General features: G+C 44.3%; 1 protein-coding gene across 1 annotated transcript in view; it reads right to left on the bottom strand.

Moving 5' to 3' along the window:
• The window catches only part of LOC125307296 (stereocilin), a 33,074-nt gene that overhangs the window by 2,094 nt on the left and 18,077 nt on the right, over window positions 1-12,903 (bottom strand). The window contains exons 16-28 of the mRNA XM_048263193.1: window positions 11,985-12,167; window positions 11,656-11,805; window positions 10,725-10,783; window positions 10,229-10,352; window positions 9,882-9,964; window positions 8,409-8,544; window positions 7,501-7,697; window positions 7,069-7,159; window positions 5,323-5,482; window positions 4,137-4,306; window positions 3,408-3,563; window positions 1,071-1,213; window positions 389-537 (exon numbers count right to left, since the gene is read on the bottom strand). Of these exons, the coding sequence (XP_048119150.1) occupies window positions 389-537; window positions 1,071-1,213; window positions 3,408-3,563; window positions 4,137-4,306; window positions 5,323-5,482; window positions 7,069-7,159; window positions 7,501-7,697; window positions 8,409-8,544; window positions 9,882-9,964; window positions 10,229-10,352; window positions 10,725-10,783; window positions 11,656-11,805; window positions 11,985-12,167 (1,801 nt within the window). The remainder of the gene's footprint in view (window positions 1-388; window positions 538-1,070; window positions 1,214-3,407; window positions 3,564-4,136; window positions 4,307-5,322; window positions 5,483-7,068; window positions 7,160-7,500; window positions 7,698-8,408; window positions 8,545-9,881; window positions 9,965-10,228; window positions 10,353-10,724; window positions 10,784-11,655; window positions 11,806-11,984; window positions 12,168-12,903) is intronic.

Genomic DNA, 12,903 nt, shown 5'->3' with positions numbered 1-12,903 from the left:
TATGTGGTGTGTGTGATATCAGTATAGGGGTGTATCGGATAGCCCATAATGTATGTGGTGTGTGTGATATCAGTATAGGGGTGTATCGGATAGCCCATATAATGTATGTGGATAAGTGCATGGCTTAGCCTGCTTTCAATTAGAGATATGGACAAATGTACAAATAGATTGTATAGCGTATAATGTAGAGAATTACAAAGTATTTTAAAGTTTAGTTTACAGTATGTATGGGGATAGACTTGAGCACCAACTGCATGATGCATACTTACATAATAGATGTGCCTGTAGACAATATATCACAGGAATTCATTCATGCATATGCTTGGTTGGAGCAACATACTGTATAAAAATGCGTGAATATGAGCTGCTTGTATTGCCAGTGCAGTACCTGCCAGGGTGCCAATTTCTGTGAAGACATCGGAGGTCCATCCACTAATAGGCCCGAAGGCGAGAGGGCTGGCCAGCCGCGATACCACAGCCTCCAGCTGCTGCTCCGAGCAGGGCAAGGCCAGCTCCCTCAGGAACAGCACCGCCAGACTGACCAGCAGTGGCCGGGCACATGAGCCAGCAGAGCAGGGCATGAAAGAAAGCAGGGACGCAGAGTGAACAATGATGAGTGCGCTTCCCATAAACCATCACGGTTTTCCCATAAACCATCACGGTTTTCCCATAAACCATCACAGCTTATTTAGCAGGTAGGAGGTCTCTTGAGATCCTCGTTCTTGTTAAAGTCCCTTACAGTATTGTGCCAATATTGTCATTATCACTGGGACCCCCAGAACACATGTAGACATGTAGTGAAAATGAAGTGCAGTCCTCACTGACTGATCGTTGTTTGATGTGGCTTATGTTTATTGAATCCAGGTTCGGCAAATACCAAAAGCAAGAAGGCAGAAAATGTGGAAGTGTTTCACAAGATTACTTTACTGGTGGCTGCTTTTTAAAAAAGCTACAAATATTGTGCAGTCTGAACTCAACGCTATTGAGCTGTTCATACAGTTCAGCTCGGTTTGATTCCACTGTTGATAACTCGGTTGAAGTAAGGGACATAATTCCGTCACGCTGCTCACCTAAGATTGTGTGGGTCCAGACGGGCAATCTCAGGAATGCTGAATCCGCAGATAAGGTGCCCGAATGATGCCAGCTCTGCCACTCCAAGCTGCTCTGGCCTCTGCCCACGTCGCCGCAAGATGCCAAGCAGAGCTGCCCTCATCTGAACCATTCAGAGAAATTCAGCTCAGTGGTGCACCAGGGCTATATGCACCATACGACAGGACTGTCACAAGGATTTACCTGTGGATTACTTTGCATACAGACCAACAATGACTGGTCTTACATAAGAACTGAGAGATGAATTAAATGCAATTCTATGAAGGAATTAAGAAGCTCATAAATAGAACAGGCCTCTGTTATACTGACAGCTGGCAGGACAAGCTGCTGGTTAAATAGAGATTATGGACCCACTTTATTTGTCTGGGTGCATTTACTGACTTGGCTTGTTGTGTTCAGTCCTTTGATAATTATTTCATGTCTAATTTTGAGCCATGTGTACTGGATTGGAACAGATTACAGATGAGGCACTCAAATGCTACGAAACATTCTAACTGCGAAAACTCAAACCATAGGGAGAACTAAAAGACTCTTAATTGAGTGTGTTTTCCGTGCTTGCTCATTTCAGATGTCTGTATCCTTGTATAAGTATAAGTATATATACTCTTTTGATCCTGTGAGGGAAATTTGGTCTCTGCATTTATCCCAATCTGTGAATTAGTGAAACACACTCAGTACACAGTGAACACACAGTGAGGTGAAGCACACACTAATCCCGACGATGTGAGCTGCCTGCTACAGCGGCGCTCGGGGAGCAGTGAGGGATTAGGTGCCTTGCTCAAGGGCACTTCAGCCGTGCCTACTGGTCGGGGTTCGAACCAGCACAGTGTCAGCGTCAAGGGCGGGCCATAGGGGGCCAGACCCGCCCAAACAGGCCAGTGTGCCCCCCCAACTGAGTTCTCTCCCTCACATAAAAAAAAAAAATCTAAATATTATTATGCCTATGATTGAAATTAAATCCATATTGAACACTGATGTTGAACACTTAGCCTACTCAAATTGAAACATGACATGCTGATTGTGTGCGCAAACTGCGCGATGAAGAAGGATTCTGCACACTTGCAGTGAGTGCCACCGATACATTTACCACGACTCCTGCAACGCCAAATGGGCATAAATCTCGACCAGTAGGGTTTTTAGACACTGCTGCATAAGAAATTATAGTCAGGCTAAGGCTATAGTAAGTAAATCTAGGAAGATAATGGAAAATACAAGGTTTCTGACCGCAGGATGACCCAAGCTGACCGCAGGATGACCCAAGCTGAATGCATGAGCTGTTAATACAAATTGCAGAAACCGTAAATAAATGGCCAAACTGACACGTCGCATTTCCTATATTTTCCAATATTGTCCAGTGCTAATGATAAACTCGAGCAACGGAGACGTATAGTGCTTTGGATCATGTAGGCTAGGCCTACTTTAAGGGGAGATGGAATCGCCCTTTAGTGAGCCAACACAGCACAGGTCTTAACCTGCCTTATCCAGAAGGAGACATTATTGGAAGCAGTGACAAAAAGCCTATCATGGACCTAACTGGGACAGTTGTGGAGTCGGCATTCGTAGGCTATAGCCTGTCGCTGCAAGTACTTCTCCAAACTCAAAAACAGTAGACTAAAAGTGGCAATAAAAGTGGACTGTCAGAGCAGCACAAAATACTAAAAGCCATGCCGAGTGTCCTGTTAGCTCTTAAACTTTCCATCAAAGTTGGTGCATCTACCTAGCCACTTCGTAAATGTGTTGGAATTTGTTCTGTACTTTAAAGAACATTTTGAGGGATCACATAGCCTATGTGCAATGTTGTGATATTATCAGTATGTGTAATTTGCTTTTGAGCAGGATCTTACAAGAACATTTCGAAATGAATGGAAAGACACAGTGAAGCCTAGTGTAGCCTAGGCTTGCTAGTGGTGAGTCTGTTATATAGCCTATTTACTTGTATTGTAGCCTATGCAACGCTATTCTATTAAAATTCTATTATTCTAAATGTTGTGTGCTAGTCTATTCAACGCTATAGGCTATGACCGCTATGTTCTTGCACTATTTTCCCCCTTGATCATATTGATTCAGTTATCCAAAAGGCTCGAAGGATGCTCTTTATTATATGGCAATTTTGGAAAAATAACAAATAAAAGTGAGGTGAGGTTCCCCCCCTGTCAGTGCTCATAGCCCCCCCACCCGTTGCTCTCTGGCGCCGACGCTGAACCGGCAACCAGTTACAAGTCTGAAGCCCTAACCAGCAGTCCACGGCCTCCCCAATGTGATACTCAGAGGTGTCCCATAGGTGAGCGTGCGCTTACCTTCTTTGGGCTCCAGTCTTGCAGGCTGCCCAGGTGCGCCACCAGTCCCAGGTCAGAGAGGTCCAGGGCCTGCAGCTCTCTCTCACCTAGCTCTGTGATGATGGATCCCAGCTGCAGAACCTGCTCAGGACGCATGGCTCGCACTGGCCTATAGGACTGCACAGACACACATACACACACACACACACACACACACACACACACACACACACACACACACACACACAGTCACATATACACACACGGACACACACACGGACACACACACACACATATACACACACACACACACACAATTTTCCCCCAAATCATGTACACTCTTTTAATGACAAAATGACTTATTTTATTTGGCATAGTATTATTAGTGTAGCTATCATTGTGTGGTAAAACAATTTCCTTTAAAATGACATGAAAAATAACTGAAATATCCTAAAATAACATGCCACAAAATTAGCCTATTAGTCAACACTGACAAATGAGTGTGAGGCCTTCCAAAAAATGAGGTTTCTTGGCAAGCACAACATTCTCCACTGCGCAAGCCCCTTAGAGAGCTAGATGGAATACAGAAGATTACAGAAAAACTTCAACAGCTTTTGTTACTGTTTCTACACGACTCCCAAATATGGCGTCTTTAAACATCTGATGTAACCATACCAAACGGGGGTGTAACGTATGCCAGTCTCCATAAGAGGAAGCGGGTGTCTGGGGGTGTCTTGGAAGAGGACTGACCTGCCTGAGTTTAGACCACAGCGTCCAGCGCTGATCAGGGCTGAGTTCCGGGTCGCGGCCCACAAACTCCACGCAGCGCTGCAGCTCTCCGTCAGCCATGCGCTGGTACTGGGCCGTGTGCCAGGCCGAGGGGAAGGTGCCCTTGATGTCCGCGCAGGTCGGCACTGGCTCTGCCAAATGACAAAAGGGCCGCACAAGGTCATCAAGGTCTTCAAGGTCATGACCCTAATAACTTATACCAGTGGTGCATGCGCAGAAGAGGACACCAACACTCACACAAGTACCCGCACAGCATCATGCCAACTGTGGGAACTAGGCATGGGCCAAATGATTCTATTCCGGGAATCAGTTCTTTCAGTTCCCTTCACCACAAATCGTTCGTTTGATTCGTTCTTTCAGTTCTTTCAGTTCCTTAAGTCAAAATATGCTTTAGAGCACCGTCTTGGTTGTCTTAAGTAAAATATCCTTTAAAACAGTCTCATATGGTGTGTTACATCATTTATGTAAATTTCAAGCTTAATATTAAGCACATAAGTGCCTTTTTTCATAAATAAACTGAAAGGAATTCAGTAAGAATCATATGGCGTTTTTCCAAGTTATAGCACTTGCAGGCAGACACGTAAGTAAAGTCAGCCCTATCAATTGTTTACCCATAGCAACGTGGTTGCTACCTGCTGTTACTCTCATTCACATTTTAGACTCAATCGCGATATACGGTCGAGGGAGATGAAGCCCTGTTCGTTTGTATCTTTTATTACGTGACCATATTTTTGTATGTTAAAAAGAACCAGTTCTCTTGTTTTGGGAATCAGTTCTCGTCGTTCACCTTCGGGATTCGTTCTTTCTGACCGAATCAGTCGCGAACTGCCCATGCCTAGTGGGAACTCATCACCCAAATCCATGTCATGATTAAAACATGATGTGTTGCTGTGACTGGCCTTGTGAACTGAAGGTCTGAATATTCACAACCTCCGCTCTGGTAAGGCAGTGTGTGAGTGTTTATTCTCACTGCAGTAGAATATATTTGTCAGCCGGCTGGCAGGTGTCGTTACAAAATGTGTCAAGCACTGTAATCATTATTGAGGAAACTGACAAAGTCTGGCCTTCAAGCAGGTCTGAATTTTTTTATTTCATTTAATTTCATGTTATGAATTACTTTTTATTATAGGAGCTGCTGAGTCCAAACCTCTCTGTCTCCTGCGTCTGCCTTTGATAAGTTTGTGGATGAAGGTGTGGATCTTGTCTCGGAGGGACGGGGGCTGACCACAGGCCTGGCCAACATCACTCTCCTCCCACCGCCACTGGCTCTGCAGGGTCTGCTCCACCACCTCAGCACCCAGCTGGTTCTGAGATGCACACATAAACAAACACACACACACACACACAGAGGCATGCACACACGCACACAAGCACTCACACAGGCACAAAAATAAACACATTTATTCTTACATAAACCCACCTACTGAGTTCTTGAATCTTCACAGGAAGACTAACAATTCTGTTTGCCTGAGACAGATGGCAGGGGGAACGGTATGAATACAGTTTTTGCCCGTTGCTTACACACTAGAACTGAATGCTTAGACCAAATCTTCTATACTAAACTTTTTGTAGCATACTTTAAACACTGTGTAACAAAAGCTTTAACACATTTTCTGCTTTGCACATTATTTGCAACTCTGCAACATACTTATTGCAAAACACTAAACACTATTTCTTACATTAGACACTTTGTTCAAAAGTGAAATTTCCTTTTATCACTGAGAAAACACTTCTATTCAAAATGCAAGCATATCTGGTAATTGGTAAAACCCATACACATACCTGATTATTTTCAGTGGGCCAATGAAAAGTATGACCACCAACCACATACCTGCATGCCTTTTTTGCAAGCAATGGAAGGAGCATGCAGAGACATTGAGGTGGGGTCAATTCAAGGGTGCATATGGCACACAAGGGTCAATTCAAGGGTGCATATGGCACACAAGGGTCAGTTCAAGGGTGCATATGGCACACAAGGTGATATTGTCCTCTCGGGCTAGGCAACAGGGAAATCACCTGCGATGTCGACGAAGGCTTGTGGCCAGATCTAAACAGAAGGCAGGATCCATAAAAGCCCCCACCCCCGCTACACACACACACACACACACACACACACACACACACACACACACACAATTTCACCAGTAATCTTGTTCTATTCTATTCTATATTTTTATTTGTTTAGAGTACATTCACTTACAGTATTGTCTTGTAAAAAGTGTGATTCTACTTTTCTTTATTTCTGTAAGAATGTTTGTTTTTTGTAAAAACCTTTGTTGCAAAAAATGTCAGTAGATCACTGCAGAAATTCTACTTTTGGGTTCCACACAAGACTGAGTTTGAGAAAATTACAATAAAAATAAAAACACAAAGACTGAAGTGTTTTATATAAAACACATCAGTGTGTTGCTATTGATTTGAAAGAGTAATTCAAAAGGTGCATGTGTGTATGGTTTTGCTGCAATAATTACATTTTTAGAAAGGATTGTTGAGTTTTGATTGCAGTGTTTCATTTTGGCATAGATGTGAGTTGTTTATCTCCAAGTGCTACAGTATGTCTTATTTGGTTGTCTGTAGAGTTGTGACATAATGAGACAAATTCTGCAAAAAGTGTGTAAGCAACAGGCAAAAACTGTAATCTGTGGATGTTTCTAAATGTAGTGTTTGTTCTGCACGTCAATGTCCCTCTCTTTCATTCTCACCTTTTCTCTCTCTCTCAGAACGGAAGCATCTCTACCATGAAATACAAAACCCTAAATAACTGCCAGTTCTCCAAGCCAGGAAGTGCAACTTCAACCACCCCCAAATCCCCCCCACCAACCCCACCCCACCCACTCCACCCGGAGTCTGTGCATGACTCATTTCGTGCAGCGGAGACCTCAGTGGTTCTCACCAGGGGAAGATTGCGTATCTGCTTCAGAGTGAGCGCAAACACCAGTCTGCCGACCTGCTCCACGTCACCAACGTTCCAGGAACCCGGCTCCCTGCAACAAAAACCACATCTCCCTGAATATCACACAGATCGACTGCACCCAATTAACCACACTAACACTTCAGACAAAATGCGCACAAACAATCATAACTTCCTGAGTGCCAAGAAAAGCCATTATGCTTGCTCACGTCAGCTAATTTATTAACACAACACATTGCTCTGTGAAGGTGTCAAGAAAGCATATTTCCGGCCAGCAACTCAGCCGTAAATATTTCATGTGTCTTGCGCCCTCCAGGAGAAATATAATGATGTGGTTGTATGTCATCACATGCCATTTATAATTCATCCACCCTCTCCTTCGTTTCCCTTCGCATCCCTCCCAGCGCGGCTCACCCAAGCAGGGCCTTTTCCGTGAGGAGCGAGCCCAGGTCCCGGAGGCTGTCCTGGGGCACACAGTAGCCCTTCAGCTCCTCCAGACGTAGCCGCAAGGCCTCCCGGTCCACCAGGCGCAGGGTGGCCCGGTCCAGGAAGGGAAGCAGCGGCCCCAGCAGATCCAGAGATGACCCTGTCAGGCCCTGCTGGGAGATGCCCTGTCATACGAGAAGGAGGAGGAGGATGAGGAGGAGGTTCATCATGTGAATGAAAAGGAAAAACTATTTGTTTATTACAGGTGGGTGCTACAAATCACTGGCGGTTGTAGTGAAACAACCCCCAACTGTACAGCATTTTTGGTACCTATAAAAGCACTAAATAAATATCACATGTTGTTTTCATTTTCACTGAACTATTTGGGGGTTGAAAGTTCCGAGGAAAATGTACTTGGCACTCAAACAAGCTTCCGCTACATATCATATCTAGGTATATACAGTATACTTTTTTCAAACACTAATATCCAGTTTAACACAAATCCACTTTAAGTGAACAATTCTGCCAATAACACAGCAACAACAGAGACACACTTTCCCAGTGAACACCATGCTGTCAGCACATAATATCTATTGATTAAACTCTCCACTTCACAGCGGCTCTGTTTGCTCAGCAATCCATTCTGTCCCTGCAGACCCTCACTGAGACTACCTGCAAGTGGAATGATCATCCCAGACACGCATTCTACCTCCTGTCTGGTGCGACTCCCTAATGTAAGTGCTACATCTATGGCCCTGGGGTATAGCTGTAATATTAATATTCTGAGCAGAGGTGCTTCACATGTGATTGGTATGAGTGCTATTACATTAGCGGTTTCTGGTGCTGTGACAGGAGAGGACATTGGTGTCATATTAGTGTCATTCTTTTTTCCTTACGAGCATGTCAACAGCTTTGTCGGCAAGGGCCATCTGTTTGTGTCTGGGCAGTGTGAGGAAGTGGGTGAAGTTGTGGCGGATGTGCTCCAGAATGGCAAAGAAGGTGGTGTTGGAGAGGCTGTCAAGCATCCTCATCCTGAAAAAAAAAGATTACATCAAGCTTACCTGCACACACTTTATATACCGCATATACACTACCGTTCAAAAGCTTGGGGTCACGTAGAAATGTCCTTATTTTTGAAAGAAAAGCAATGCAAAGATAACACTAAATACATTGTTAATGTGGTAAATGACTATTCCAGCTGGAAACGGCTGATTTTTAATGGAATATCTACATAGATGTACAGAGGCTCATTTCCAGCAACCATCACTCCTGTGTTCTAACGATACACTGTGTTAGCAAAGGTTAAAAGGCTAATTGATGATTAGAAAACACTTGTGCAGTTATGTTACCACAGCTGAAAACTGTTGTGCTGATTAAAGAAGCTATAAAACCGGCCTTCCTTTGAGCTAGTTGAGTATCTGGAGCATCAGCATTTGTGGGTTCGATTATACTCTCAAAATGGTCAGAAAAACAGAACTTTCTTCTGAAACTCGACAGTCTATTCTTGTTCTGAGAAATGAAGGCTAATCCATATGAGAAATTGCCAAGAAACTGAAGATTTCCTACAACGTGGCACAAAAGGCACAAAAGGCACAAAAGGCCTCTAACCAGAACAGAAAGAGAAGTGGGACAACTGAGCAAGAGCACAAGTCCATTAGAGTCTGTAGTTTGAGAAATAGACGCCTCACAGGTCCTCAACGGGCAGCTTCATTAAATGGTACTTGCAAAACACCAGTCTCAACGTCCACAGTGAAGAGGCGACTCCGGGATGCTGGCCCTCTAGGCAGAGTAGCAAAGAAAAAGCCAGCAGTCAGCTGGTATTCTGTCTGTAATGGAATGGCCAGCGCAGTCTCAACCATATTGAGCTGTTGTGGGAGCAGCTTGACCGTATGGTACGTAAGAAGTGCCCATCAAGCCAATCCATCTTGTGGGAGGTGCTTCAGGAAGCGTGGGGTGAAATTTCTTCAGAACAAATTGACAGCTAGACTGCCAAAGGTCTGCAAGGTAATTGCTGCAAATGGAGAATTATTTGACGAAAGCAAAAGGACAAATTTATTATTTCAAATAAAGATCATTATATCTAACCTCGTCAATGTCTTGATTATATTTTTTATTCATTTTGCAACTCATTGGATGAATAAAAGTGTACGTTTTCATGGAAAACATGAAATTGTCTGGGTGACCCCAAACTTTTTATTTATATATATATATATATATATATATATATATATATATATATATACATACACACACACATTTACCAATGCAAATACCCAGAGCTCATCTCAATTCAAGCTATCAGGCAACAGAAGCCACTTCCTGTTCAAATTATTTAAAGACCTAAGAGGGAGAGCAGAAAGCATTCATACGGCAGTGTTGCGGAGAAGGACGGGTCCAGCTCATTAAGATCCATCTCAGGTCTCCTCCTCAACTCCTCCACCATACACTTTCTCTGCAATAAATTGATGGGGCAGGATAAGGGGAGGGAGGGAAGGAGAGAAGGAGGGAGGGAGGAAGATCCTCTGTCAGCCATATTCTCCACTCATGCAGGGTACAAACAAAGCAGCATGCAGTGATGGATGGCAGGCTTTGTCATCTACATGGCTGTAATGCAGGCATTAATACAGAATAAGGGAACACTCCCAGACAGAGGCAATGATAAAACAAAGGGATAGATGGGAACGGGAGGGGGGGGGGGTGCGGTGCACCCCATTACCAGAGCTGGCCTCAGTTGTCCTGGCAACTTGCTGACAAACTGCAACAATTCAGGGAAGCCTGTGTCATTGGTCCAGAGCATCAGCCAATCACAGCTCATCCCTCTGGCAATACGGCCCAGAGTTCTAAACCAAAAGAGAAATAGAATATGAATGTACTGTACAAAATAGTACACCACTGCAGAATCCCTTGTAGTCTATTTACACAGTGAAAGCTGATTCATTTAGCCATCTATTAATTCATACATCATTCTCCCATTAATTAATAAACTGCTTAATTACATGCAGTACATGAATTCATCAATTCTTCTATCCATTCTACACCAAACAGTTCATTAAGTTGCAGAAACCATAGCAACATGAAATGACATAAAGCAGCACACTCCTTGACTTTGCAAGTGACACGCATAATGAGGTCAGCTAGGTCTGCTCATTTCAGTGAGCCGCACATATGGAGGCAGAACAAAAGACTCTGCATATGCTCTTAGGGGCACTTACCGCACACTTTCCAATGTAATGTTCTCAACTTGATGGACCCTTCTGAAAAGCAGCTGAGCCTGTTGGGGCCGTGGGGTTAGGAGAAACAATAAAAACTTTGTGTGAGTTATCGAGTGAGCAGATGTGAAGGGGGGGGGTCGAACACACCTCAGGAGCCCAAGGCAAGCATCCATGAGTGTAGACATTACTTATTTATGTCCCCTTCAGGGACAATTTTTGCACGAACAATGAGACCAATTTGCTTGATGGCGTCGGCGGAGCGCGGCGGTATTAATTTCCTGAAAAGCTCACCTGAAGCGAAGCCAAAGAACGGCAAATAAATGCAAAAGCCATCGCCTATGCCAGATTGGCCCTCGCTCACGAATGACACACTCCCTCCCTCCTTTCTCGATGCTGGCTGGGTTTGGGCCAGAAGGGTTTGTGTGTGTGTGTGTGTGTGTGTGTGTGTGTGTGTGTGTGTGTGTGTAAATAGGATGTTAATATGGACGGAGGATAAACACTTTCATGTTGTTTTGTCTTTTCTTAAAGGGAAGAGCCTCTTCAGTGGTCCCTCCAGGAAGGTCCTTTGTTTGTGTGCGTTCACAGGCGACTGACTGCACCCACAACTCAGTTAATTGCTATGCAAATGCATTCTGCATAACCTGGCACTCTCAGGGTACACGGACAGGGACAAATGGTTTTGCAAAGGAGCTCCTGTAATGGTGTGCATATTAGGAAGAATGTGTGTGAATGTGCCTGAAGTTGTGTGTTTTTTATGTGTGTGTGGTGTGCAGGCCTGCACTGGATAAAAGCAATGTTTCAGATTTGCCAGAGGGCCAAGAATGTTAACAAGTAGAGAAATTGTTTGTGTGTGTGTGTGTGTGTGTGTGTGTGTGCTGCAGAGAGAGTGTGTTCAGTCTGTTGCATGAGTGTTCACATGTGTCCTATATACCTGTTGCGGGGACCATGGTAGGTCCCTGTAGAGGTTCAGGTTAGTGAGGATGGCCTCTCCACCCAGTCCTGTCATGAGTCTCTTCAAGGGGATGTGGGGCAGAAGACAGCGCAGATGCAGAGACGTGTTTGCAGATCGTCTGTCCAGCCCCTTTCATATAAATAAATGACACAATATGAAAGGTGAAAATGCTCAGCATACAAAAAGGGAGACCTAACTGCACTGAGACTGTCCCTTTCTCAGATTAATCCAATTAAACACAAAATACTATTTTTGACAAGACTGTGGATGACTGGAACTGACCACCCCCCCTGCTAATTGCAGCCTACCTCCCTGAGGGCTGTCTGAAGCAGGGCTCTGTGTGCAGGGCGCAGGGTGAACAGCAGGGGGCGCCAGCACTGGCACTCCTCCTGGCCCAGTAGGCCCCACTCAGGCCCCAACACGTCCCTCAGCACGCCTGCCGACAAGCCAGACAGCAGAGGCCTGAGCTGGCAAAGCACACTCACGCTGAGCTACAGCACACACACACGGAGAGAGACACACACATTAAGGGGGCAAGACCAGGTCCAAATTACACAACATGTTCAACTTAAGCAATTTTCATCAATCCTATAGCAAGAGTTATTATCAACCTTGGCAATCTAAAACGAAATGCCAAAGCAAGATGCAATGCTACTTGGCCCTAGACAGAGTGTATATATTAGCAGACTACCTAACAAAAGCAAAATAAACAAATTTGAGAAACATACTGACGAAATACACTCAGCAAGCACCACTCAGCCACAGAAACAAAAAAAATGGCTTCCAAGTAACAAACGTCTATGTCAAGAGTGTAAAGACAATGTTGTTGAGACAGAGCTGCACTTTTTAACTGAGTGCAAATCTATCCAATAAGTCTGTGATCTTTACTTCACAAAATTTAAAGAAAAACACCCCAAATTCAAGCCCCAGTAAATTACCTTACTAAGTGAATACAAAGATAGCTGTCTTATAGCTGCACAGTATGTTCTCACTGGCCACCATTACACACACACGCACACCCTACCCCTACTCCAAGACCACTTGGAAGCCAGACCCACACACACACATACACACACACACACACACACACGTCTGAGCAAACACACGCTCACACACACTCAAAGCACACTATAGCTGATGAATTCACATGCACACACATACACAGACACAGACACAGACACAGAAAGTCACCCTACTGCATAATAAAATCAATTCTAAATTAGAAAT

Source organism: Alosa alosa, chromosome 14 (genome assembly GCF_017589495.1).
Source record: "Alosa alosa isolate M-15738 ecotype Scorff River chromosome 14, AALO_Geno_1.1, whole genome shotgun sequence".
Lineage (NCBI taxonomy): Eukaryota > Metazoa > Chordata > Actinopteri > Clupeiformes > Clupeidae > Alosa > Alosa alosa.
The sequence above is the reverse complement of the archived record's forward strand: the minus strand, read 5'-3'. Positions and strand labels throughout refer to the sequence as shown.